Source organism: Telopea speciosissima, chromosome 8 (assembly GCF_018873765.1).
Source record: "Telopea speciosissima isolate NSW1024214 ecotype Mountain lineage chromosome 8, Tspe_v1, whole genome shotgun sequence".
NCBI lineage: Eukaryota > Viridiplantae > Streptophyta > Magnoliopsida > Proteales > Proteaceae > Telopea > Telopea speciosissima.
Window position 1 is genome coordinate 54223405 of NC_057923.1, and position 27692 is coordinate 54251096.

The 27692-nt window shown below is 39.3% G+C and overlaps 1 protein-coding gene across 1 annotated transcript in view; it reads left to right on the forward strand.

The window, feature by feature from the left end:
• The first annotated feature begins 4292 nt into the window (after positions 1 to 4292).
• LOC122672453 overlaps positions 4293 to 27692 on the forward strand; it is a 33942-nt gene continuing 10542 nt past the window's right edge. The window contains exons 1-11 of the mRNA XM_043869924.1: positions 4293 to 4438; positions 5197 to 5255; positions 10487 to 10509; positions 10779 to 10963; positions 12434 to 12541; positions 12668 to 12713; positions 13008 to 13108; positions 13232 to 13327; positions 16583 to 16634; positions 21484 to 21580; positions 23190 to 23388. Of these exons, the coding sequence (XP_043725859.1) occupies positions 5214 to 5255; positions 10487 to 10509; positions 10779 to 10963; positions 12434 to 12541; positions 12668 to 12713; positions 13008 to 13108; positions 13232 to 13327; positions 16583 to 16634; positions 21484 to 21580; positions 23190 to 23388 (949 nt within the window). The 5' untranslated portion in view covers positions 4293 to 4438; positions 5197 to 5213. The remainder of the gene's footprint in view (positions 4439 to 5196; positions 5256 to 10486; positions 10510 to 10778; positions 10964 to 12433; positions 12542 to 12667; positions 12714 to 13007; positions 13109 to 13231; positions 13328 to 16582; positions 16635 to 21483; positions 21581 to 23189; positions 23389 to 27692) is intronic.

The window sequence follows — 27692 nt, forward strand, 5'->3', positions numbered from 1 at the left end:
ATCATCATCCAAGGCATTTCGATTGATCAGAAAGAAGAATTCATAGATTGATTCATGCCAGTTATGTAAATTTGTAATTTATTCATTGGGCTTTCAAATTAATTGCCTGAATATTGTTGATTTCAATTTATGTTTTTTTTTTTTTGGGTTCCCTCTTTTGGATTTGTTGCAGAGAAGAATTATGTAGCAAAATCCAAATATTGCAATTTTTTTTTTTCAATTTCTTTGGTTTGGTTTTGTTCTACCTGTTCTGTGAATCTGCTTAAAGAGCTCATATGCATGAATTTCTTGTTCCTCACTGTAAGAATTTGTAAGAGAATATCCCTTTTCAGAGAGGGTATTGATGCTTTTCCATTGCTGACTTGGTTTGTGCTGATGTAGAAGTGAAGAATATGCAGAATAATAGATTAGATTAGAATAGTATTTGGTTCTCTTAAGTAGGTGAACACCCAAAAGAAGAATTTCTCTAGGGTGAGTTTGGATGCTTTTTAAATCAAATGCACCGATTAAATAACAGAAAATTTATATCGATCAATCCTAGCCTTTGAAATAGCATCTTTTTCTGTGAGAATCCAGTTGATATTGAATCAAGGTTATAAGCCTCTATTTGATGCACATAGGTAGTTCATGTAAGTTTTTTTTTTTTGGGGTAAATTACATATCAACCCCTGGTTTTCAAACAAAACTCAAATCACCCCTCTACAGTAACGGTGTTAGTTTGCTGTTAGTTATTGGTGTGAAATGACTATTTTACCCTTATACTAAAACATTAGAATTAATTTACAATACTACCTTTCCTTCATCTTCAACATTGGTCAAGGGTAGTTTAGGGATTTAAATTTATTTAACTGGCTGACATCATCACTTAACAGCATAAAACTAACAGTAAAGACTAATTTGTCATATTAGGGTCTACATCAGGGGGTGATTTGAGTTTTTTCAAAAACCAAGGGGTGATGTGTAATTTACCCTTTTTTTTTTTGGTAACCAAGAAATTTATTGAGGGGGGGGGGGTTGGGTAGAAGTACACAAGGTATCAAGATTATATAAATCCTTCAATCAAGGAGTGAGAATAGGTCAATCCATCGTTCTAGCCAAAGATGGGGCCTTCCGGGTTTGGGAGTGAGCAACCATGTTTGCTTCTCTAGAAATATGAAGAAAAGAACATGGTAAGAACTGATTGGAGAGATGTCGTTTGCCTGCAATAATTATCGAAATCGAAATTGGGATCGGAATTGACTGATTGCTGAGAATAGAGATCAATTCCAGGTTATCTGATTCCACCTGAATGCTAGAATACCTTTTCTCCAAAGCGCTTATGAGACCTGCGTGCACTGCCAATGACTCACCAACAATAACTTCCTCAAAAATAATTGGATCAGAAACATCATAAATAAGTTTACTCGTGTGAGATTTGATCACAAAACCAATACAACCATATGCTGTATTGACTGGTAAAGCGGCATCACAGTTGATTTTAATCACATCTGATGGGGGAACGGTGGGCTCCTCTCCCACACGGCACGGTGTGTAGCGCACATCGTGCGATTGGGGAGGCCTCGATCCACACGCCAGCATGTTGGGATGTGTGATGGCGTGTGGATCGGAGCTCCCCAGCCGCACAATATGCGCTGGAGAGGAGCTGGATCCGTCCATAAGTATTGCTGCCTTTGAGAAGGGTGAAAGTTGCTGATTCTTAACTTTCTCCCCCTCTCAAATTGATTAAATGCGCCTAAGCTTTGATTCATACAGTAATGCCATTATACATTGTGACAAAGATTTGGGCCAATACCAGTGGGTGAAGGAAAACTTTCTCCCTTTTAATATGTTGTGGACTATGACTCGATTTGGCTTTTGGAATCCACACGGTAGTGTATCTATTCATTGATTGAAGTAGCCAGAACAATCATATCAATTTTATTATTATTTTTTTAATATTTTGGATTTGAAAAGCAAACTATATTATTAAGGACCGAGTTTTCCTTGAGCCATCGTGAAGGAGAAATTCCTTTTTCTCCTTCACTAATGGTCATCATTGCACCTGGATAGGCGTAGGGAAGCAGGGAAGGACATCTTCAACCTTCAACATATTGAGGGGGGCGGGGGTGGAGTAATGATAATGGTGAAGGTGTTGATTTTACAATACAAAAGATCAAAACATAACCAAGGCCACAACCAACCCCATCACTTGCTTGAATGCGCAACAAAATCTGACATGTAGATAGCCAAGTTTTGTTGAGCAAACCTTCCCCTATGATCAATGGAATCATCTTTCTCATTCTTAAATTTTTATGATAGATTTCCACATAAAAGTTTTGTGTACTGCCATGCATACTTACACGGTCTTGTGCCCCTCTCACAATAGAGGGTCGAAACGGTTGAACCCCTCTATTTGATGCATTGTAAGCTCTTCTCTTTTATGCGGGCATGCATGAAAACCCTCCTCTTAAGATTTTAAGCATTCAGAAATTTGTTGGGCTATATCTTGTCTTTTGAGAAGCTGTTTTCTGGAAGCTGTGAATTAGAAACACAATATGCTTATCTAAATATGCCCCCATAGTGGATGTTCTTGTGCCTCCTTAAATCACCCTTTTTATGTGAGTGAAAACAACCATAACCAAACTGGAATCCAAAAATTTCACTTTACTTTTAACTAATACCCATTGAAATCATAAATTTCTCTATGTCCATTAATTTAGGAGAATTGCAATTTTTTTTTTGACATGTAAGTATAGACACCTCATTTTGTAATTCTGGAAGACGTTCACATTGATGATGAACATATGTTTTAGAACTGTGGGAATGTTCAATTATGAGGTTTGGGAGATTCATCTTAAACTCGAAGATGTTGGAGATTACTCAGATAAATGACCAAAATGCCCCTCTAATGTTAATTAAGTTTCAAAATGATTAAGTGGCTTAAAAACCATCTAAATAAAATAAAAAAAAAAAAATTTGATTTTCATGTTAGATTTCCTCATACTTAAATTTGGATTGAAAGTGAGTTCGTTTGAACCAATTTGAAAAAATATTTCATTTTAGTCATGCAGGATCCACTTTGAAGGTAATATTCATTGACCAGAATAACATCTGAATTTCATACCATTTAAAAGTGGGATTTTTTTATTAACCCCCTCAAGGTGATAAATAATTTATAATCTTACTTTTTTTGTCTTTTTAGTATGATACAAAATTTTTCAATGAGGGTAATAGTGCTTATTTGAGCCCCCAGTTTAATATTTCATACTAATCATGTGGGGTCCGTTTTAAAGTTAATATTCGATGATGAGGATAATCCCTAAATTTCATACTTTTTTAAAGTGGTATTTTCTTATTGCCACCCGCAAGGTGATAAATAATTTATAACTTTACTTTTTGTTTTTTTTAATATGACACAACTTTTCAATGAGGGTAGTAATGTTATTTCACATGTATAATCGACAAATGTATACAACAATGATATCTTTTGTTAATACATAATGATATATCACTTTCAAATTATTTTTTAGGGATAGTATTTTTGTCCGGGAGCGTGGTTCCTACGTATGTAAGGGGGAAAAGGAAGATCACGCATGGGCATTAAGTGAGGGATCATTTGCACATTTGAAGGAGGCAGGGTGGTCATTTCGTCTCCCATGTGTCTAGGCACAAGACGTACACTCTCAGACAAAGTTCTTTTTCCTTATTTTAAAAAACTCTTTTATACCAATATTGACAAGGGACAAATAATAAAAAGTGTTAAAGTTCTAAATACACATATAGCGGTGTCATTTAGACACTCCCTTTAAAAATATTTGAAAAAAACTTTAAATGCCTTTTGAATCATCAAATTTGAATTTGTAAAGCAAAACAATATGAGTTTGAAAGTTTGAAGGGAGAATGTTCTCTGTGCCAGGGGTGCAGGCTGCTCCCACACACATGGGGGTGGGCGCAATGACCACCCTGCCCCCCTAAGTGGCAGACCCATGTGTCTGGGCGCAGCCTGCGCTGTGGCACAGAGAACATGAGCCCAAGTTTTAATGAACTTAATCTGGACCAGGCTCATTCCGGGTTTAAAATAGAACCAAACAGACCAAAAGCCTACTTCCGAGTTCCGAATGGATGTTGACGTGGAATGAGCTTAAGTCGACATCGAAAAACATCGTTACCAAACATAGCCTAAACCGGACGTACCAGAAAGAGGTGAACGAAATTTGTTGTGAGGTTGCGAACTACGCACACCGCGTACGATATATCTGGAAGTCGCTTTTTGTTACAGAAATGACCGTTGAGGCGTTGAAACGTGACTATAAAACCCGCCCCTGCTAAAGCATTCCCGCCTTTCTCATTTACGAAGCACATTTCCTCCATAAGTGGTGTTTTGAACATTTTGTCGAGCGAGAACCTCCGTGCCTATCAAACTGAGTTCTGATCTCTTGTTGCAGAGCGAGTCTTCAATCCATCGTACGATCCGGAAGCTTCTTTTTCTCTATTAACAGTGAGGAATTTCAATTCTCCGTTTGGTCCTAAGTTTGCTTAAGCTTATGTTGGATTAATGACGATTCAACTTTAAGTATCTAGTAGCAACTAGCACCTTAGGGTATTCCGAGAGGTACTAATTTCCTGTAAATATCGTCGGGGAGTTGAAGCTTGAGATCGTTTTCAAACAGTCATTGGCTAACTCGTTTTTTCTCTTGTATATTCTGCTCTTGAAAGATCCAAATCTAGAAGACCTTTCTTTTGTTTTGAAGAAGTACAGTTTCATGAGAAGAAGAAGCCGAAATTGCTTCTAGTTTCTTTTTTTTTTTGGAGGTTAAGTATTTGGTCAATTAGTATAAATGTTCAATTGATTGAACGATATTAGACTTGAAGAGTTAGGGTTTCTGATTAATAGATTAGCCTTATTATTTATCGACTTATGCCATTTATTTTCACTTCTTTTGGATTTGCCACTTTTGTTCGCTCAGTTAAACTTTGTCAATTTAGCTACTGAAATATTCTTATAATCTTTGGGGTTTGGAGAACTTCTCAGCTGAATGTAGCCTAAATTAGTAACATCTCAGCATTCAAACCTCTTCAGCATCTATAAATTAACTAATGCGACATGATGAATATTCCTTTTTGTAATGATAATATTTCACAGTTTTGGAAAGCTTGCTTGATATTTCTTTGTTCCCTTCAATAGATTGTTTTATGTTGGTTTGGTTGTGATTGCAGTCTGTGTTGTCGGTATAATGTTGCAATGGATGGGAGGTTCAAGACGGAAAGTGGCCACTGTAAGTAGCATGGGCACTAGACCTCTGATTTCCCAACTGGTATACCTAAATTACCATTTTGTTTTAGAAGACTAGCCTTTCTTCTCTTTGGTGGCGGTGGTTATTTATACCAGAAATAAAATTTTAGCCTCATTGATTCTGTGAGCAGAAATGCTAATACAATCCAATCAAATGTCTGGAAAATAATTACCATCCCCTTATTTTATGAGGTTCCCGATGCCAATGATCCCATGTGATGAGTTCTTTGGCTGATTGGTCAAGGACCCTTATCCAACCATTATGAATCACTGATTCCTGTTTTGCTTTTCCACTCTATCTAGGACCATTTTTTCGTTTTCATAACAAATCATCAGGTTTTTCACGTAGTATCTCAGATGCACAATATCTCAGTGGACCAATTGTCACTGCTATCAACAACAACAACAACTCAGCCTTATCCCAACTAAATGGGGTCGGCTACATGGATCCTTGCCCTCCAATCAGCTCTATTCAAGGTCATACTTGATACAAGGTCTAAGCTATGCATGTCTTTCCTCTTCACTTCTCCTAAAGTCATTTTAGGTCTGCCCCCTGGCTCTTTTAGTTCCTTCAATCTGAATCAAATCACTCATCCTTACTAGAGCATCCAAAGGCCTCCATTGAACATAGTCATGCCACCTCAAACGACTTTCTCGTAGCTTATCATGTATCAGAGCTACTCCCAAACCAGCTCTAATATGATCATTCCTCACTTTATCGTTCCTAATTGTCACTGCTAACCCAAACCCAAAAGTACTATCTGGAATGAGGTTACCTTTAGAATTTTCCTATTGTTGCTTGTTACATTTTCTTTTTCAAATTCCTACACAAGGAAAGAGGAAAAGAATGACAATTATCTTTTGAGATGCTAAAGCATCACGTACCATTTTTTACTAATTCAAATTGGTAAATATTATTTGAGGGTGTCAATGGGTTGGATTCAGTTTGTGTAAATGTATACCCACACCCCCACAAGATATAAGATACTTAATACTCTCATTATTTACAATAACAAAACACTAAACTTGAATTTTAAGTCAGAAAGGTAAAGAATGTATTAGAAAAATGTTAAACTCCACATATAAATATAGATCTTTAAAATTTTGTTCATGTATTAAGCAAGGTTTCAAGTTTTGGTTTCGAGCCTAGTTTCGATTAGGCTTGAAACTGAAATGTTTCGACCAAAACCGAAATTTCGGTTGGAAATTGTACATTTTTTTTTTCTGTAAATTTTGATGGCTGGTTTCGAGGGCTAAATGGCCAAATTAGGTCCTGAAACTTCGATGACATCCTATTTTAGGGCTTCTAAACATAGTGGAACCTTTAGATTTTAAATAATCACATCCAAAATGGTAGTTTGACTTCAGACCCTAAGTTGGTAGTTTACGTTGTATACATTCTCTAATATGGCCTATTCCACACAATGTTTAGTACTATAACACATAAATTCACGGAAAACATCTTAAATATGCATTAGGAATGAATAGATATCAAATTTTAAACCATATCATAAAGACATAAACCATCGATCATACATGGTTTGTTACAAAGAGTAAAATATAGTGGAGTCAACAATACAAGCAACAAGTCACCCCTATGCCCCTCCCAGAGTCCTAGACTCCTTGTACCAAAACAAGTTCTAGCCCAGATCGAAACCACTAGAATGTTGCTGCTGCTGCCAAATCAAGTTATCTTTTGACTGTATCATGAAAGCTGACCATGTCATAGTATGGTAGAAGAAACGATTGAAGTCCTCCATAATAGCCCTATAAATGAGATCATCAACATATTGGAGGTACAGTAACCTAGGGTATAGATCTCTAAACCTTGAGTCACCAGCATGTATGATTGGTATCTGGGAACGGGAGGATGCTATCCACAAAATATGACCTAATGTGTGATTGACTCTCATACTCGGAGTGTAATGACGATGAAGAGCTAAACTGCTTAAATCTACCACACTCAGTATAGTCGGAACCGGTGCTCCCTGTGGCATATGATGGTGCATGCCACTGCCTCTCATGCATACCACTCTCATCCATACTCAGGCCTCTCGAGTAGACTGCACATGCACCATGGTCCCCATCCTGTGTGGCATGAATGAACTAAGCCTCACTTGTGAAGCAGACCAGCTCATGTTTGCGCATATGCACCCCAAGTAGGATTGGATGAAAGTTGTAAGTGTCAATTTTGGGATCAATTGGATGATTTATTGCAGGGCTTTGGCCAGGATGAATCAATAATTATTGGAGGTGACCTGAACGGACATGTTGGGAGGGACCGTAGAGGATATTAAAGTGTTCATGGCGGTTATGGGGTTGAAGAGAGGAACGAGGAGGGGACCTCAATCCTAGACTTTGTAGTAGCTTATAATCTTTCCATTGTGAACACTTTGTTTGAAAAAAGAGAGGAACACTTAGTTATCTATAAAAATGGGAATCTCACCAGCCAAATAGATTTCTTCCTAATAAGACGGGTAGATAAATCGGTGTGTAAGAACCGTAAGGTTATCCCTGGAGAGAGCCTAACCACCCAACATAGACTAGTGGTTCTAGATTTGTACCTTTGTGCGCAGATGTACAGAAGGAGGGAACCTATGTACCCTAAAATAAAGTGGTGGAAATGAAAAGGGGAGCCCCTAAAGACTTCTACTGAGAATGTGGTCCAACAAGGAAAGTGGGACTTTGAGGGAGACACCAATGTGATGTGGAACGAGATGATGGCTCGTATAAAGAGGGTTGCATAGATGTACTAGGGAAAGCGAAGGGTAGTCGGCAAGCCCTTAGGGAGCTTGGTGGTGGAACGTTGAGGTCCAAGCAGCCATTAAGACCAAGAAAGAGTGTTTTAAGACATGGCAAAGGACTAATGACACAGAGGATAAGAAGAGGTATTCTTTTGCCAGAAACAAAGCTAGGAAGATTGTGGGGACGGCTAGGACAAAGAAATATGAGGATCTCTATATCAACCTAAACACAAAAGAAGGGGAAAAAGCTATTTATAAGATAGGTAAGATGAGAGAAAGGAAGAATAGAGATTTCAATCAGGTGAGGTGTATCAAGGGAGATGATGGAAGAGTGTTGGTAAGGGATGAAGACATTGTAAAGAGATGGGATGAGTAAATTTGTGACCTACTAAATGGAGATAGTTCGAGTAGAATTGACTCGGACAATTACATTATTCAACATGATATCACACGCCATAGATATGAACAAAAGCTTAGTGTGGCGGAAGTTAAAGAAACCTTAAAAAAGATGAAAGTAGGCAAGACTCCAATAGAAGTGTGGAAAACCATAGGAAGCTATGGGTTTTTTTGGTTAACCAAGCTGTTTAACAGGATTATGCACACAAGGAAGATGCAAGATGAATGAAGCATAGTTGTCAAGGCGTCGGCGTCCAAGCGCCTTTGTCACGCCTTAATTTCTGGTGTTGCCTTGGTCGCCTAGGCGTCGCCTTGTCGCCTTGTTGGTGTCGCCCTGTCTTTTGGCTCCTTGCTCGCCTTGGTTCGCCTAGGCGCCTTAACTACTATGGAATGGAGAAGAAACATTGTAGTACCGATCTAGAAAAATAAAGGTAATATAATGAGTTACACTATGAAACTTTGGGAGAAGGTTATTGAAGCCCGTTTGAGAAGAGAGACTCATATCTCGGTGAACCAATTTGGCTTTATGCCAGGTAGATCCACGATAGAAGCTATCTACTTATTGAGGAGGCTCATGGAAAGATATAGAGATAGCAAGAAGGATCTCCATATGGTCTTTATTGACCTAGAAAAAGCTTATGACTGAGTGCCTAGAGATTTAATTCGATATGTTCTAGTAAAGAAAGGGGTGTCGAGTACATATGTTGATGTAATTACAGATATGTATGAGGGTGTGGTGACAAGTGTGAGATTTGTGGGAGGCCAAGGCAAAGAATTCCCAATCACGATTGGGTTACATCAGGGTTCTGCATTAAACCCTTACCTCTTCGCGCTTATCATGGACGACCTAACCAAGATCATTCAAGGAGAGGTCCCTTGGTGTATGCTATTCACCAATGATATCATTTTGGTGGATGAGACAAAAGTAGGGATTAATGCTAAGTTAGAGCTATAAAGATCAACCTTGGAAACAAAAGGATTTAAGATTAGTAAAACAAAGACGGAGTATATGATGTGTAATTTCAGCCATGCTATGATGGATACTGACATGGTGCGTATTGGGGAAAGGGAGATACCGCACAGTGACTATTTTAGATATTTGGGGTCATCATAAATAAGGAAGCTGACATAGAGGATGGTGTCTTATAAAGCATTAGAGTGGGATGGATGAAGTGGAGAGGTGCATCCGGAGTATTGTGTGACCGACATATTCCATTAAAGCTTAAAGGAAAGTTCTATAGGACAGTTGTACGACCAGCTATGATGTATGGGGCAGAATGTTGGGCAGTTAAGAAATGTCATATTGAGAAGTTATGTGTAGCAGAGATGAGGATGTTACGATGGATGTGCGGAAAACTAGGAAGGATAAATAAGGAATGATCGTATTAGAGCTAACTTGGGAGTTGCTCCGATCGATGATAAGCTTCGAGAGAGTCATTTGAGGTGGTATGGTCATGTTCTACGGAGGCCAAGGGATGCCCCCAGTAAGGAGGAGTGATATGATCATGATCGAAGGAGCTAAAAGAGGTAGGGGCAGGCCTAAAATGATCATAGGAGAAGCTGTGAGGAAGGACATGCATATTCTAGGTCTTGTGCCAAGTATGACTTTGGATAGATCCTAGTGGAGGGCAAGAATCCATGTAGCAGACCCCATTTAGCTAAGATTCTCCTGACTTGTTGGGCTGTGCATAGTTTCTCACTTCCTCTTACTTCTATCTTTCTTTTCCTTTGCATTTGCCACCTTTCATTTGTCAGTATTATTTTTTTTTTTTTGGATCCATGTAGCCGACCCCATTAAGTTGGGATAAGGCTGAGTTTGTTGTTGTTGTTGCTTAGAAGCAAGTGCCTTTTGTCAAGTATCTAAGTTCTATGTTAAATTTAGTTGTGGAGATGTATCATCAAAAGATCATAATGTTCCTTATTGTTCACTCATGATATTTATGGTTACTTAATTGATGAACTTGTTTGAAGTTTTGTCCCTATTTTAGAAAACAATGTTGAATTTCTGTCTGACATCTTTGAGGTTCTTGTATGCACAATATATGTTGGTCATGGTGGATGGGGAGAACTTCAGTCAAGAAAGTCGACAGAAAAGAGGTAAAAGATATGTCTCTCAATTTTCTTCCTATTTCCGTTTGTATGCTAAGCAATTTGGCTTCCAAAAATATTTCGAATAATATCTTGAAATTTGGAAACCAATGAAATACAACAGTTCCTTCTATATATTCCTCTGTGGTTGAATGAATATGGCAGTATGCTAGCGTTTGGAGTAAGATAAAGATGGATGTGCCTTCTCACAATTGCAAGGACCTTGTCCCAAAAGCAGTAGATTGACCTACTTTAACCTTGATCTGCAAAACTCTTAGGCAAAGACAGTACTTTGAGCAAAGGAAGCGGCAAAAACAGACTGCTGAGTTGGGGAATTGTGCTGATGAAATGATTCCTTGTGGCCAACAAGTCCAACTCCTTGACAAACCTCGGTCACTGGATATCCTTAATTTGCTGAACTTAAAGACAGTTACTGAAGAAAGCAATTCTGGTTGCACCACTGGTAAATGATCTTGAAACTCCCAAAGATTTACACTTTTTTACTCCACAACATGCTTTTGTTTGTTCTTTGATTTTCTTCCCCCCCCCCCCCCCTTCTATTTAACTTCATTGTTATTTTGAGTTTTAGTCTTTGTTTTTGACTGCATGAAGTACATATATATCTATAAAGTCATAGTATTAAGAAAAAGAAATGATAAAAGGTTGAGAAGGAATACAGGGTCCTGGCAAAATATATGCATATGGACCCCCAAAGAGACTGCACAAATATAGCCCTATACAAAGAAAAGTATCCTATTGAGATCTGATATCTGAGATACTAAGAGAGTGAAAATCAAAAGTCTGAGAGGCCACAAAATCAATTGGTGTTTAACACTATTTACCATCACATGTACAATCACAACATGATTGTTTAAAGCCCCATCATTCTACTCCCCGAATGTTCAAAAAAGTTGCTTCAGGAGTAAGTATCCACAGCCTCTTTACTTTTACCTTGCAAGTGCTGGTTCATAGAGCTCTAGAAAATCAGAAATAAGAACAGGAGGGACACATTGTGCCCCAGTAAATGTATTAGCTTTCCTCCAAACTTGAGTAGTGAAAGGGCAACAGTATGATAGATACGGAGCTGTTTCAGCACTGCCTTAAAAAAAAAAACACATTTGGCAGAACACAACCTCTAGAAATCAAATTGTTGATAGCCACAACACCATTACCTTGAGTGGTGTGCATAAAAAGTCGGACCTCAATGGAATTATCCTATAGCCCAGGAAAATCTGCTTGGTTTTGGCAACTAATCAGAGTAGCCAATTGGGGTTTTGACTGATGTAGTTCATCAGTTTTTTTTGCTTGATAAAGTCTTTAAATATTTGTAGAGACTACAGATTACCTTAATGTTCAAGACCTGCCGCATCTTGTTATGAACTTGTCTTTTAAATTTAGAAGAAAAAATAAAAGAATCTTGGGGAGATTTTTTGATAAGTAGAAGATTCTAGCAAAAACTGACAAATTTTATCCTACAAATTTGATTAGTCCTTTCATCAGTTTTGTGCTTTCATCATTCTGTTCTTTTCTATTTGAATCACTCCTCGTTGCTGTAATAATACTCCATTGCAAATGACAGAACAATCTCAATCAACTTTCATTCATATTCTCGCTATTTCTGCTACCCCTAACATCTCTCAAATGCATTCATTTCCAATTATAGTGGCCTTTCCAGTCATCAATCTCAACGACTTCATTGCATCCATGCCACATTATCTGTATCTGTTGTTTCTTGACTGCTGGAGGGGTCTCTATTTTGTATGTTGCAGATGCAATATGATTAACTTCATTAGTGGTGCTTTTTGTCTTCTTTCCCCCCTCTTTTTTAGACAAGCTATGTGGTTAACCTCCTAGCCATTTTCCCTTTCAAATGTTTGGATGTTTGTGATGCTCAAAATTCTCTCAAATGCCTCCTTTTTCATATTTGTAAAAGCAAAGGAAAATCCAGTTATCAATGATTCACCAGTGTACTTAAAGTGTGGAATGCGAAGCATCCCGAATGAGGTCTCTAGTAGAGAGTCTGTTGATCTGAAGGAAGCAAGTGAGTTCCACTCCCCAACCACTAATCTTTACAATTGTGTGGCACTCAATTTTATCTACTGGTATTAAAATTCTCGAATCATGATGTTTCATATGCGGAATAATTAGTTTTGTGTGTCTGAAACAGAAAATGTACCATCAAACCATCAAGTGGACACTGAATCACCAAAGAAGTATGCCACACATGCTTTGTTCAATTTTCTTGAACATTGCACACAGGGAAACTATCTCTTCATTCAAGTGAATTCTTAATTCAACCTTGTATTGGTTCATAGCCCTTTGACTAAGGATTGTGTATCAATATAAATCGAGTACTTCCTTTATTTGAGTGAGATCACTTTTGCACTCATTTTATATGCATACAAGCGATTGTGTGATCTGTATGTTTCTGTGCATGGTGGTTGCTTGCATCTCTCAGCTTTCTACATCAGTATGTTTCACTGTGAAGCTGATATTGTTACTAACAGGGTTTTCTCCAATGTACCTGATAGTTTACCATCTCCTCATAACTACTCTTCCGATGGAAATGGTGATAAGCTGGATTACTGGAGAACAGCTACTGTAAACCGTAAAGACGTCTTGTCACTTGATTAGTTTTATCCATTCGATCCCTTTACAGTCTATGCAATTATTGTGATTGATATTAACATTAGGGGTTCATCTAGTGGTTATCTTCTCTGTTCTCTTTCAGAATTATCTATTCTTGATGTACTTGATGATGATGGACCAAATAGCAATGCAGAAGAAAGTCCTCTACGTGAAGCTCATGTTGCATTTTCTGTAGAAGGTATAATCTTGTTATTTTTGAAACCAAGTGCATTTATTAGTGTCTCACACATTATCATATCACATTTGTGCTGTAATAAACTCCATCAATACCTTGAGCTTGAAGACATATCTGTTTGTATAGCAAATCCCAAGCTGGGCAAAAGAAGGTTGATGCATCAAGTGGGAGGCTGATATCATAAAAGGAAAAAAAAAAATCTAGCCAAACCCTTGCTCATATCTTTTTTCCTTTGATGATGGACGAGATAACTAAAAACGTTCAGTATGAAAGGCCATGGTGTATGCTTTTTGTTGATGATATAGTTTTGGTGGCTGAAACAACAGCGGAGATAAATGCCAGGTTAGAAATGTGGAGGGTGTTCAGTTTTAGAGAGGAAGGAGAAGAAGGAAAAGAGAGGGAAAGAGAAGAGCACATACGGTTGTGTTTAATCTCTTCTATCTCAAACTAGAGACAAACTTCCTTATATTGAAAAAGAATAACTAATTACACAGGGGCCCCCGCCTTATACAAATAATGAAGAAATATAAAATACATGTGGTTATATACAAGAATACCCTTAAACTCCTATTCTTAACACTCCCCCTCAAGCTGGGTGGTATATGTCATACATACCCAGCTTGTTCAATAAAATCAAAGTGATGAGTGCTAAGTCCTTTGGTGAAGATGTCGGCCACTTGTTCATTCGTCTTCACAAAAGGGGTACGATGGTCTTTGACCCCCCCCCACTCAATCTTTTCCTTGATAAAATGTCTATCAACCTCAACATGCTTGGTCCTATCATGTTGCGGGTTGTGGGCAATACTTATGGCTGCCTTGTTGTCACAATATAAACTCATAGGTTTGTGATGTCTCAAATCCCAATCCTGAACAAGTCTCTTCACCACAAGACTTCACACACTCCGTGAGCCATAGCTCTAAATTCCGCCTCGGCACTTGACCTAGCCACCACAAAGTTGCTTCTTACTTCTCAAGTAACCAAATTCCCACCAACAAAAGTACAAGATCCCGAAGTGGATCTTCGATAAATAGATCCAGCCAGTCCAAGCATCGGTGTATGCTTCGATCCTCAGTGACCATTTCTAGAGAAGAGAAGACCTTTCCAGGGCATGACTTTAAGTATCCGAGGATCCTATACACTGCTGCATCAAGACCCCCCCCCCCCCCCCCCCCCCCCCCCCCCCCCCCCCCCCCCCCCCCCCCCCCAAAAAAAAAAAAAAAAAAAAAAAAAAAAAAAAAAAAAAAAAAAAAAAAAAAATTAACCCCCCCCCACCCCCCCCCACCCCCCCCCACCCCCCCCCACCCCCCCCCCCCCCCCCCCCCACCCCACCACCCCCCCACCCCCCCAACCCCCCCCCACCCCCCCCCCCCCCACCCAAAAAAAAACCCAAAAAAAAAAAAAACACAAAAAAAAAAAAAAATGCTCTAGGGTCAAAGGATTTAAAATAAGTCAAACTAATACACAGTATATGAAGTGTTAACTTTAGTAAAAATAAGAGTGAAAATCTTGTGGATAGGATTTGATGATATGGAGATACCCCAAAGTGAATTTTTTTTTGTGGGGTGAATAAAAAATTCATTACCAAAGAAGGGAGCTACAAGGGCTCCCCAAGATAGAGGGAGAAAGAAAAATAAAATACAAGCAAATCCCAGCCTAATCAAGAGGCAGCATGGGAAGGAGTCAAAGAAACAGGGAGACCCCCACGAATCCACAATTAGCCTATTCCGTGGGGAGTCAATGCAATGAGTGACGGCCAATGAGAGTTTGCTTCTAAGGTCAAAAGAAATAGAAGCAATAATCTGCTGCCTCGATCTGGAGTTGGAGGACCACCTTCTGAGGTTATGCTCGAACAAGAAACCAGATATGATAGATGGTGGTGCCAAAGGCAAGCTTGCCCACAGAATCACAGATGGAAGTTCCACCAAATGTCATGTCTGGTTCCATGATGGGGCCAACATTTGGAGAGCAGCCCTTTCCCAATCGCGGAGGAGAACAGACAGGCAAAGAAGATGTCCACATCTTGAGGAGCATTCCCACATAGGCAGCAGTTGGGGGGGGGGGGGGACCGGAATGCTCTGTTATTTTTCAAAAAGTCTCAAAGCATTTATTATACCACATGGACAGATGATATGTCCATTCCGACCATTGGATAGAGAGGACATGGCCTAAATTAGCCACATGTCAAATTTCGGAGTCTAATTCAATCAAATACCCCCTTTTGTATTGACACAAATCCCGTGTATGTCCATGCATGTGTAATACTCTAAATATTACTGTGCACTCTCCCAACTCTTGAGTGGGAATCGACGGTTTAGATTAAAAAAAAGCATAAAAGTCGATGGCTCAGAGTTGTCTTGTGATTTTTGGAAACATCACCTTCCATTGTTACATGGATAATTACCCTTTAGATATTTATATTTCATTTTATATGAAGAAAGGGAAATTTGTTTGCTACCGTTTCACCTAAAAGCTCAAAGTGTTAGGGAAGGGCAGCGTCTGCGTATACATCAACGAAATTCAGGAAGATGTTGCTCATAGAATTAAAGCATGGTGGGTTAAATGGAGGAGTGCTTCAGGAGTTTCATGTGATCAAAATATTCCACTTAAACCTTAAAGGGAAGTTTTATAGGACAATATAAAGACCAACAATGTAGTATGGAGCAAGTGTTGGTGGAGCGATAAGCAACAATGAATAAAAAGGAATGAAATTGATCTACTGAATATTGTACAAGGAACGAAATTGGTCTAGTGTTTAAGTTATGAGTTTGTAAGGGGGAAGGACCAGGTTTGAATCTCCCTACATACAGTTGTTATATTGGTTTTTGGCTAACCCATAATCTGTAAATGAAATTGCCCTAGGAACAATTTCTGTCCAAAAAGTAATTTCAGCAAAATTCTGAACATCCGAAAAATCTGGAAAAAAGGCCAAAAAGGAGGGAATCCAAAATGAAAAGTTAGCGACACATGAACTATTCCAGTATAGGGACTGAATCCAAATTTCAGCCAAAAAATTTGCATCAATACCAAACTTATGACTAAGATATATTGGTCATTGCTTTCTCAAATCTCTTCAGAGAAATGTATCTTCATTAATCTACCAGTTACGTTTACATTCTCAGGAATCTTATACATTTAATCTATGTAATGCCAACTACTGGCAGTTTTATGAGGTTTTCACTGCCTTAGAAGATTATCAGCATGAAATTTATTTTTTCTATGTAAATATGAATTTTAATTAGAGTTTCTCTTGCCTACAGGTTTAGGTAAAGTGGGGATGGAAACACCAGTTTGTTCACCAAGACCTGGCGGGTAATTGTTATTTTTTGGATGTGGATGTTTGAAATATTCCTCATTAGGGCGTGTAATAAAGATCCTGTATTCTTATACTGGAGATGCAAGTTGGAGAGGGCAATACAGTTTGTGACACTTGTAATGATATTTCAGGAGGATAACCTTATATAGATTGCCGTTCTTGATCCTTAAAACCATTGAGCCTTCTCATATATCTCAGCTTTAAAGGTAGCTAGCCAAAAGCATTTTTTTTTTCATTTTTTGGTGAATAAATAATTCATTACCAAAACGAAGAGCAGGGGAAGGGGGGGTATACACAGGGAGAGGGGGGGGCAACTATACAAAGCGCGAACCCTAGGAAGGGCCGGAAGGAAGAAGAAGAAAGACAAGTAAGCCCCAGGATACAACATTATGCCTGTTCCTTGGGGAGTCTACAATAGATCTATGAGGTAACAAGTGAATCTTAGAGCTAACATAAAAAAAGATGGCATTCCAAATGATGTCAAGAGAACGGGAATTGGAAGTCCATCTTTGAAGATTCTGCTCCATCCAATATGAGATATAACTGCACCGAACGCAAACTTATCATCAACATCACAAACAGAACTACCGCAGAACGACATATCCATCCAAAGCTACTCCCTAGAGAAGGGTAAAGGTCGCCTATTACGGGGCCAAAAGGAGTCTAAGGCTTTTTTCCAAACTGAGCATGCAAAGGGGCAAGAGAAGAAAAGGTGGTCAATGTCCTCAATAACATTCCAACAAAGGATACAGGAGGGGGAGACAAAAAGGTGGCGGTGATGGAGGAAAGCCTGGGTGGGTAGGCATTGGTTAAAGACTCCATACAGTGAAGCTGTGGCAGGGAATGTGGCCTTTAAACCACACAAGGTTGTGCCAAGGGACAAGGGGACCACGATGTCTAACAAAATTCCATTCGGATCTAGAGTTGAAAAGGCCATTATGGGAGGGGAGCCAAAGGATCTTGTCAGAGGTGGAGGCTTGGGGGGGGTGGGAGGGGGAGTGTTAGCAGAACCGTGAGTTAGAAAGAGAGAATGGAATAGCTTATTCATTGATACGTAACCCCTTTATTTATAATATAGGGGAAAATTACAAAGGGACAGAAATACCCCTAACTAACTGACTCTATAAGAGTAGCAACTTAAACCCAATGACATAAGAATTAAACTACCCCCAAAAGGACCAGAATACCCCCACGGCATTCTGGATTACATATTCCAACACTTCCCCTCAAGCTGGATTATACACATAAGTAAAGAAAGAAGATCCAGCTTGAACTAATAAGAAAAAAACTCCAACATTCTAACACTCCCCCTCAAGTTGGCGCGTATAAAGTACTAATGCCCAATTTGAACAAAATAGGAAGAAATAGAGTTGCAGTAGAGTCCAGCTTGATACCATGTAGAAACCGCTTCCTCTAAAAGGCTGACCTTGTAGGAAAGGGAGGAAACAATATGTATATCATACAGGAGTTCTAACATGGCAGACTATCCAAAGGGGGACACGGGTGGATAAATAATTTTTTAACACCTGCCTGCTCCCAGGGGGACTCGATACCGTGACCCCTGCCTGCTCTGATACCATGTTGGAACCGCTTCCTCTAAAAGGCCGACCTTGTAGGAAAGGGAGGAAACAATATGTATATCAAACAGGAGCTCTAACGCGGCGGACTATCCAAAGGGGGACACAGGTGGATAAATAATTCAACATCTGCCCGCTCCCAGGGGGACTCGATACCGTGACCCCTGCCTGCTCTGATACCATGTTAGCAGAACCATGAGTTAGAAAGAGAGAATGGAATAGCTTATTCATTGATAGGTAACCCCTCTATTTATAATATAGGGGAAAATTACAAAGGGACAGAAATACCCCTAACTAACTGACTCTATAAGAGTAGCAACTTAAACCCAATGACATAAGAATTAAACTACCCCCAAAAGGACCAGAATACCCCCACGACATTCTGGATTACATATTCCAACAGGGAGAGAGGCCCAAACTGGGGAGAGGCTCGGGAGAGGGGAAGGGAGGGGGCCCAAGAACCATGGAAAGTAATAGAGGAAACCTTGGCATATTTAGGAATACCTGAGGAGTAAAGCGAGCGCCTACAATTGAAAGGAGAACACCTAAGGGATGCTAGTGATCAAGCTAGAGGGAGGTTGAATTCCCATCAATGATCTTGGAGATGGTAGCCTTGAGGGATAGAGGGCGAAGGTGAAGGATTTTATGCCAGACCCACGAAGAGTCGGTATGAACGGGAACAGTCCAAATTGACTCAGATTTTAGAAGATAGGAGTAAACCCTATTGACCTAGATGGAGTCATGCTTAGAGGAGATATTCCAAAGCAACTTGAGAATTCTTGTGATATTAGAATCATGGATTCTACAGATACCCAGACCACCCTCTCTTTTGGGAAGATAGATAGCTGTCCAACTTAGGGAGTGGAGAAATTTGGAGCACTCTTTTCCTTTCCTGAGGAAGGCACGGAATCTATTCTATGGCTTTAATGGTGGATTTAGGAAGCCCATAAATACCGTACCAATAGATGTAAAAGGATTGGAGAACTGATCTAATCGAGTCAACCCTCCCCGCAAATTTGATAGAGAACAAAACATGCTTTTCTTCATATGATGTTTCTTTTGCTATCTTTTATTGGCTATTAATCTTTGGACATTAAATATGAGGATTAATTCATTCTTAATCGCATTAGCAACAACTCAAATTCAAACAGATTTCAATGTATGTTAGAAGACAAATACTCATTCAGCTATCAACTTGCCATGTTGCCACTATTGTACTTAGCAGCTTAAATTTACTTAGCTAGGTCATAGGGCTGGAGTATAATCATTTGAATATAGTTCTCAACCTTTTTTTGGTGGCTTTTTCTTAACTGCTAGTATTGTTGACTATTACTATTGTTTCTGAGCAATGCATAACAGAACTAGGGTTTGAATGCTTTCGCTGTAACCCACCTGTTTATTAGCGTCACACTGTTTGTAAGAGCAATGGCACATAGTGAATAGCATTTTGCATATGCTACAGGTCAATGCCTGTTGATATTAAGCTTCTTGACACTCGATCTGTAGTCTCTTTCGGACTGTTCTCTGTTCTCATTTGCTTGATTCTTCTTACATTTGTTGTTTGTTTCAACATCGATCAGCTTGTGCGTCTATGTAACCATCCTAGTTTGATGCTTCTTGTATAGTTTCCAAATCAAAACTCATCGATATTTGAATTGGTAGAACCTACCATTTTGTTACAGTTACATGCATGTGTATCTTTATGTTGCCTTATTTTTTAGGTATTATTTTTACTATTATACATACACCACATACAAACCCCCATATGGAGAAGTTGATGTTTCAAAAATTGTAGTAGGTTCTAATTTAAAAATTAATGAAGACAAAAATGTATGAACAATTGATGCCCATGTGTTCCCATTATCCTTCAGATATATTCCATTTTTGTGATATTTTCCTTCTTCCTTGCCCTTCACTAATCTTTTTCTTGCACTTCCCCTTTCCTGGGAATTAAAAAAGGCAAGAACTTATATCTTTGTTCTAGTGGTTGAAACTTGAAAGCTAATTTATAATACCTCTTGTAATTGAGATATTGTATGTCTTCCATGATTTATTAGTTATGACTCAAGAGAGGATGGTGATGATGATGTACATATACTTGTTAGAAAGAGAGAGAGGAAGAGCAGGGGCCTAGATTCTTTTACAAGCATTAAGAGTAGGGATGCCAAAGAATTAGAGAATTGGGAGATCATTCAAAGATGCAGGAGTTACTTTTTAACAACTGTTTAATGAAAACAACAGAGAGAAAGACACTTGCAAGGAGTCAATATCAATAAAGAAAATAAAACTGTAGGTAATTCATTGGAACTAGGCCACTGACTTGAAGTTAAGAAGCTTCGATAAAGATGAAAATAAAGAAAGGTTTAGAATTAAATGGTTTGCAAGGAATCTTTTCAGGAGTGATAGGGGAAGGTGATTACAGGAAAGTAGAGCTGTTATCTTTATACCGTAGCCTTCCATTCTCTATCAATAAGCGTATCGCCACTCTTTTCATGGGGACTCATCTAATGGCTTAGGATTGATTAAAGGAGGGACTTATGGGCCATTGAGATTTGTTCAATTAATTTGATGTATTATGTCTATTTTTCTTCATTTAGGCACATTTTTCAGGGATCCCCACTTCCAGCCGATGAGCTGGCAGATGTTATCCTGAAACGCAGTGAGGTTAGGCCTAGACTTTGTTATGGGAATGGGTATATCCGTTATAATTGTCTGGTTCTTTTATATTTGTTGAATGGTTCTCAAAAATGTAGACAAGCATTCTTTTTTCCTTCACTAATAGAGCTTCTGTTATCCATCAACCTAGCTTTGGGGGGAGGGGGAAGAGAGAGAGAGAATTTGATAAAGGAAGCCTGAAGTTGATCTAAGTTGAAATGAAAATATTAATGCTTGTAAATTAACAGCAGATATGGCATAAGAGGATCACTGTAACCGGTCCCATGTAGTTTAGGTAAGGTTAGTGTCTTAGTGAGTTGTGATGGGCCAAAACTCAGTCTGCAAACTTCATTTCTGGAGCTTTGATGCTATAGTTATTTATTTGTGTGCTTTGACGTTTTCATGCACTTATTTGTATCCGTGAAATACGTCACCAGATTTCATGTATCTTGTGCAACCAATAATCAACTTGCAGTTATTATGGAATCTGTACATCTTACTATTGTAGATGTGTTTCTAATTATCTGAATAGTTGGAATCATTGAAAAGAATGAGAAAAAAAAGTCAGACCTACATCTAAAAGTTAATTCACTTGCTGCATGATTTATGTTAGAATATTATTCGATGGTTGCTCTTCACCACCAAAGGCTAAGAAATTTCACTCATCCAAGAACTTTAAATACATCATGGATGACGAAGAGCTTGAACTGGTAAGAATTTTTCTGGGTGCACTACTCTTTCTCCATTTTAAACTGGCTGCATTTTATACCATCTGAATTAGCTTGTGAGCTGTAGGTAAGAAAAATGAGTTTCTTGTCACACTAGAACAATTTCTCCTTTGTATAAAAATAACACTAGACAATTTCTCCTTTGTATAAACATAATTCTGTCTCCCTAATAAAATCTTAGATTGGCTACCTTTCAACCCTTCCGTCTAGGTTAACAGGCTTTCACTTTTCAGTATTCCTTAATTCTCTGTATTCCCCCACCCCCTAACAGCTGACATCTTCTTTCTTAGCTGTGTAACATGGACATCAAACAAGAGGTCACACCCCTGCCTGTGATTCTTGAGAATTTAATGCTTCACCCAGGACGTACACTGATGCCAGCATAGCTTGGTGGCCAGTCTTCTTGCATATGAATTGCTGTGTCAGTCTGTGTGCATATGAATCTGTGAGTTGATGCGTTGAATAGGTGGTTTTACGTGGCATTAAATTCTCAAGAATCACAAGCAGGGGGTGTGACCTCTTGTTTGATGTCCATATTACACAGCTAAGAAAGAAGACGTCAGCTGTGTGGGGGGGGGGGGATAGAGAGAAATACTGAAAAGTGAAAGCCTGTTAACCTAGAAGGAATGGTTGCAAGGTAGCCAATCTAAGATTTTCTTTGGGAGACAGGATTATTTTCTCCAAACAAGAAATAGTTCTGAGGATGAAACAAAATTCAAAATAGCAGAGTTATACTGATGCCAGCATGGCTTGGTGGCCAGTCTTCTAGCATATGAATTGCTGTGTCAGTCTGTGTGTGCATGTGAATCTGTGAGTGCTTGCATTGGATGGGTGGTTTTATGTGCTATATACACCATGGATGCTTCATGAATGTATCTAAAGAACCAGTCCATAAATTATAGTTTGACCAATGCCCATCTTCAGTTACTGTTCCATACATGTCAGCTCTTGAATACCTTACATCTCAATTAAACTTTAGCTACATTGATATATTTCTTAAGACTCAAGTTTTATCATGGACTGTTAATCCGTAATAGAGACCAAATGAAAAAGCATCAAGAATCATGTCACATTACCTGCAAATCTGCTTCAACTACTGAAACCAGAATTTGCTACTGGGTTGTGCAATGAGCAAGGTTCTTTCCTAAAGGCAATAGGGTTATTTTGATACTTCAAAATGGTCCTCTTGTCTTTCTCTGATGCATCACTTTTTTGGCCAATGCAAGGTTGAGTTTGTATCCTTGGTTTTTCTGGATAACGTTGGCAATATTCAAATCAATTGAATATAATTCATGCTCAACTTCTGGAGAAAGAACAGGCTGTAAAGTGTAGATCATAGATTTGGAAAAGATTTTTCTAGAGCGCAAGGCCACTCTCCTTGCTGGATTTGGCTATAGGATATACATATATCTCTTTTCTTTCTTAGTATGTGCATTATAATCATTATTCTCATCCAAAATAAGCAATTTTTACTGTGTAGTCTATCAGTTGAATTAGCTTTACAAAAAATTTTTGCAAGTTGTGTAATATTATTGTTCACCATTTCTGTTGACTTAATTCTTATGATTGATACATTCCATAACATATGCAGAATGCCATGATGCATGATATCAATATGCCATTTGGTGGCAATTCTCCCAAGATAGCTTCGAAATCGGGGAACCCTATGCATTATTCTGGCAATCCAAAAAACACAAAATTCACTTTCCAAGGCTGCATGCAACCTGATGCCTATGATAATCAAATTGACTACTTTCCAGGGGAAGAAAAATACCTCTACAATGATATTGGTAAGAAATATGGAAAGACATTGAATGGTAGTTTCTTTCTTTTTTCCTTCTTAGTGGGTTTTTATGATGTTAACAAAACAGAAAATTGGGAGAATGCTTAAATGATCAATGTTATCAAGCAAGCCATATATTAATAGCATTAACCCTAGCTTAGCCAACTTAGCTAAGCAATACATAAAACATATAATAGAACCCCTAAAGGACCAGAATACCCCCACGGTATTCTGGTTTACATTATTCAACACTCCCCCTCAAGTTGGAGCAAAAATATCAAACATGCCCAACTTGACTAAGTTAGGATGAAACATCTTTCCAGGCAGTCTCTTGGTGAAAATATTAGCAAGCTGATTAGTAGTCTTCAATAAAGGAACACAAATCAGCCCTTCTTCTAATTTTTCCTTGATGAAATGCCTATCCACTTCAACATGCTTGGTACGATCATGTTGTACTGGATTATGTGCAATGCTGATTGCAGCCTTGTTGTCATAGTACAACATCATAGGGAGACGAATAGGAACACCAAGATCTTGTAGCAAACCCTTCAACCAAAGCAACTCACAAATGCCTTGTGCCATAGCACGAAATTCTGCTTCGGCACTAGAACGAACCACCACATTCTGCTTATTGCTACGCCAAGTGACAAGATTGCCACCTACAAAAGAACAATACCCAGAAATGGACTTGCGATCAGGAGAGCCAACCCAATCCGCATCAGTGTATGCTTCTATCCGTAGGTGATCATGTGGAGACAGGAGAATTCCTTTCCCTGGACATGAGTTCAAGTAGTGAAGAATACGAAGAACTGCCTCCATATGGGAAGAGTAAGGGTCATGCATAAACTGACTCATAGTACTCGCAGCAACAGCAATGTCGGGACGTGTGTGTGAGAGATAAATCAACTTCCCCACTAATCTTTGGTACCGGCCTTTATCAACAAGTTCTCCCTCTTTTTCCTTGAGACGAACACTAGCATCTATAGGGGTATCTAAAGGGTGACACCCCAACAAACCAGTTTCAGCCAATAAGTCTAGGACATACTTCCTTTAGGAGAGAAAAATGCCTTTAGAAGATCTGGCAACTTCAATCCCAAGAAAGTACCTTAGCTTTCCTAGATCCTTAATCTCAAACTCCTGTCCAAGAAAAGTCTTCAAATTGCTGATCTCATCACCATCATTGCCTGTGACAACAATATCATCAACGTAGACTATAAGAACAGTAAGTTTTCCACCAACCCTCTTTATAAAAAGAGTGTGATCAGCATTACTTTGCTTGTAGCCCACAGAAATCATGGTCTTGTGAAACCGGCCAAACCATGCTCTAGGTGACTGCTTTAGCCCATAAAGTGCATGCTTCAACTTACACATTTTGCCTTGGTTTTTGTCACAAGAGAACCCTGGTGGAATGTCCATGTATACCTCCTCATCAAATTCTCCATTGAGAATGGCATTCTTCACATCCAGTTGTTGTAAATCCCATCCAAGATTAACTGCGCAAGATAGCAAAACTCGGACAGTATTCAGCTTTGCAACAGAGGCAAAGGTCTCCTGGCAATCAATCCCATATGTCTGAGTAAACCCTTTTGCCACGAGTCGTGCCTTATATCTATCCACAGTGCCATCCACTTTCTGTTTCACCACAAACACCCACTTGCATCCAACAGTCCTTTTCCCTGGTGGAAGAATCACAAGATCCCAAGTGCCATTTTTTTTCAGGGCTTCCATTTCTTCCATCATTGCTGCCTTCCACTTTCCATCTAATAGAGCTTCCTGCCAATTGTTAGGAATACGAACAGAAGAAAGGGAAGAAACAAAAGCACGAAAAGATGGAGAAAGGGAATCATAGGAAACAACATGGGATATAGGGTGCTTAGTGCAAGCCTTGACACCTTTGCGAACAACAATAAGTAGATTAAGAGAAGAAGTATTACCAAGTGGAGAAGTAGGTTCTGGATCCAAGTTTGGCAACTGGATAGGTACTTGTACCGCAGTGGATTGGAGCTGCTTATGTTTCCTTGCATAAGTCTGCACATTAGAATCATTAATCCTCTTTTGAAATTCACTAATGGTTTTTTGGACTGGAGTTTGCTGGACTGGAGTTTTCTGGACTGGAGTTACCTCCCCTTGAATAGGAATGTCAACAGTATCTGTAATGGTCTCCCCCTGTATAGGAACTTCTCCTCCTGAGGTAAAGGGAGGACTAGGAGTAGGAGGAACAAGAATAGACTCATTGTGAACATATGGAAGGGGGGGTTCTATGGTTAGCACCTCTTCACTAACACTCCCCCTGAAGAGGTGGGGACGAATAATATGAGAGATTCTCATGAAAGACCACATCCATACTGACCAGGGTATGACGAGCAGGAGGATAATAATACTTGTACCCTTTTTGGGTGGCAGAGTATCCCAAAAAAATCAGCAGAGACCACGGGGCTCAAGTTTACTAGGGGATCTAGTATCCCTAGCATAACAAACACAGCAAAAAACTCTAGGGGGAACAATAAAAGTAGTAGAGCCGTGTAAGAGCTTAATAGGAGACTTGGGAGTCAAGAACCCGAGAAGGTAGCCTATTAATTAAATAGGCTGCAGTAAGGACCGCATCACTCCAATAAAATGAGGGAACATTGCGAGCAAACATAAGTGCTTTAGCCACCTCCAAGAGATGGCGATTTTTTCTTTGAGCCACACCATTCTGGGCTAGAACATCAACACAGCTGGTCTGATGTAAGACTCCATGGGCAGCAAGGTATTTTTGGAATTGACCTTCCATATACTCTCTCCCATTGTCACTTCTCAAGATTTTGAGAGTGACATTAAATTGAGTCTAAACCATTTTGTGAAAATGTTGAAAACAGGAAAAAACTTCATTCTTTGTATGCATCAGGTAGACCCAAGTGGATCAAGAATAACAATCAATGAATGTAACAAACCACCGATGACCCAAAAGAGACACAGTACGACTAGGACCCCACACATCAGAATGAACCAATTGAAATAGGGAAGAACATCTTTTATTACTAATAGGATAGTTTGTATGTGTCTGTTTGGCCAAGACACAAGCCTCACAAAAAAAATCTTCCTTATTACAACTGTTGACCAAAGCTGGAAATAAATGGGATAAAGTTCCTAAAGGGGGGTGTCCTAATCTAGAATGCCACTGGTGGAGTTCAGAAGAGAAAGAGGAGGGCTGACATAACTTGGAAGGCAATGCCTGTGGAGGGAGCTGGCCATCATCAAGTAGGTACAATCCACCATGTACTTTACCCGATCCAATCGTCTTCCCCAAGTCCAGTTCCTGAAAAACACAATGAGTGGGAAAAAAAGTCACTTTGCAATTCAAATCTTTGGTAAGACTACTAATAGAAAGAAGATTAGTAGTGAAATTTGGTATATGCAAAATTGAAGACAAGGTAAGAGAAGGGAAGCAACTAATGGATCCTTTCCCAGAAACAGATGAGAGGGAACCATCAGCCACTTTCACCTTATCCTTGCCAGAAGTAGGGGAATAAGTATGGAAAAGGCTAGAGGAACCTGTCATGTGGTCAGTGGCACCGGAGTCTATGATCCATGGAGTGGAGACAACCGATGCACAATGACCAGCAAAGAAAATACCTGAACGGGCAAAGTGGGAACCTGATGGAGAAGAGTAACTGGCAGGAAGAGATGTAGTAGAGGCAGCGGAAGACTACAACATACGCCTGAAAGCCTGTAATTCCTCCTGGGAAAGACTATTGTCAGCAGTGGGGGCTGGAGCTACACTTTCAGTGTGATTAGCTTTGTTTTTAGTTTTAGCACGACTACGTTTGGCCTCAAAATCAGCAGGCTTCCCATGTAATTTCCAGCAAGTAGCCTTAGTGTAATAATGTTTATTGCAGTGCTCACACTTAACAGGCTCCTTGGTGGAAGTAGTAGCAGTGGGGGAAGCATCAGTAGAAGTAGCAGGGGCAGAACCAGCCTGTAGGGCAGACCTATCAACAGGAGACTGATGAAGCATGGCAGCTCGATGAGATTCCTCAGTATGGACCAAAGCAAAAGATTGCTCCAGGGTAGGGAAGGGAAACCTACTAAGAACTTGCTGACGAATGGGATCATACTCAATGTTGAGACCTGCCAGATAGTCATAGACCCAAATTTTGTCCACATGTTTCTTGTATGCTGCAATATCTGTAGGAGTGGAAGGCTGAAAAGCAGAGTAGTGATCCAGTTGCTGCCAAAGACCTTTAAGGGCAGCATAGTATTTAGAGACAGTTAGCTCCTTTTGTGTAGTGTCATGAATTTTCTTTCGAATTTCATACACTTGAGCATCGT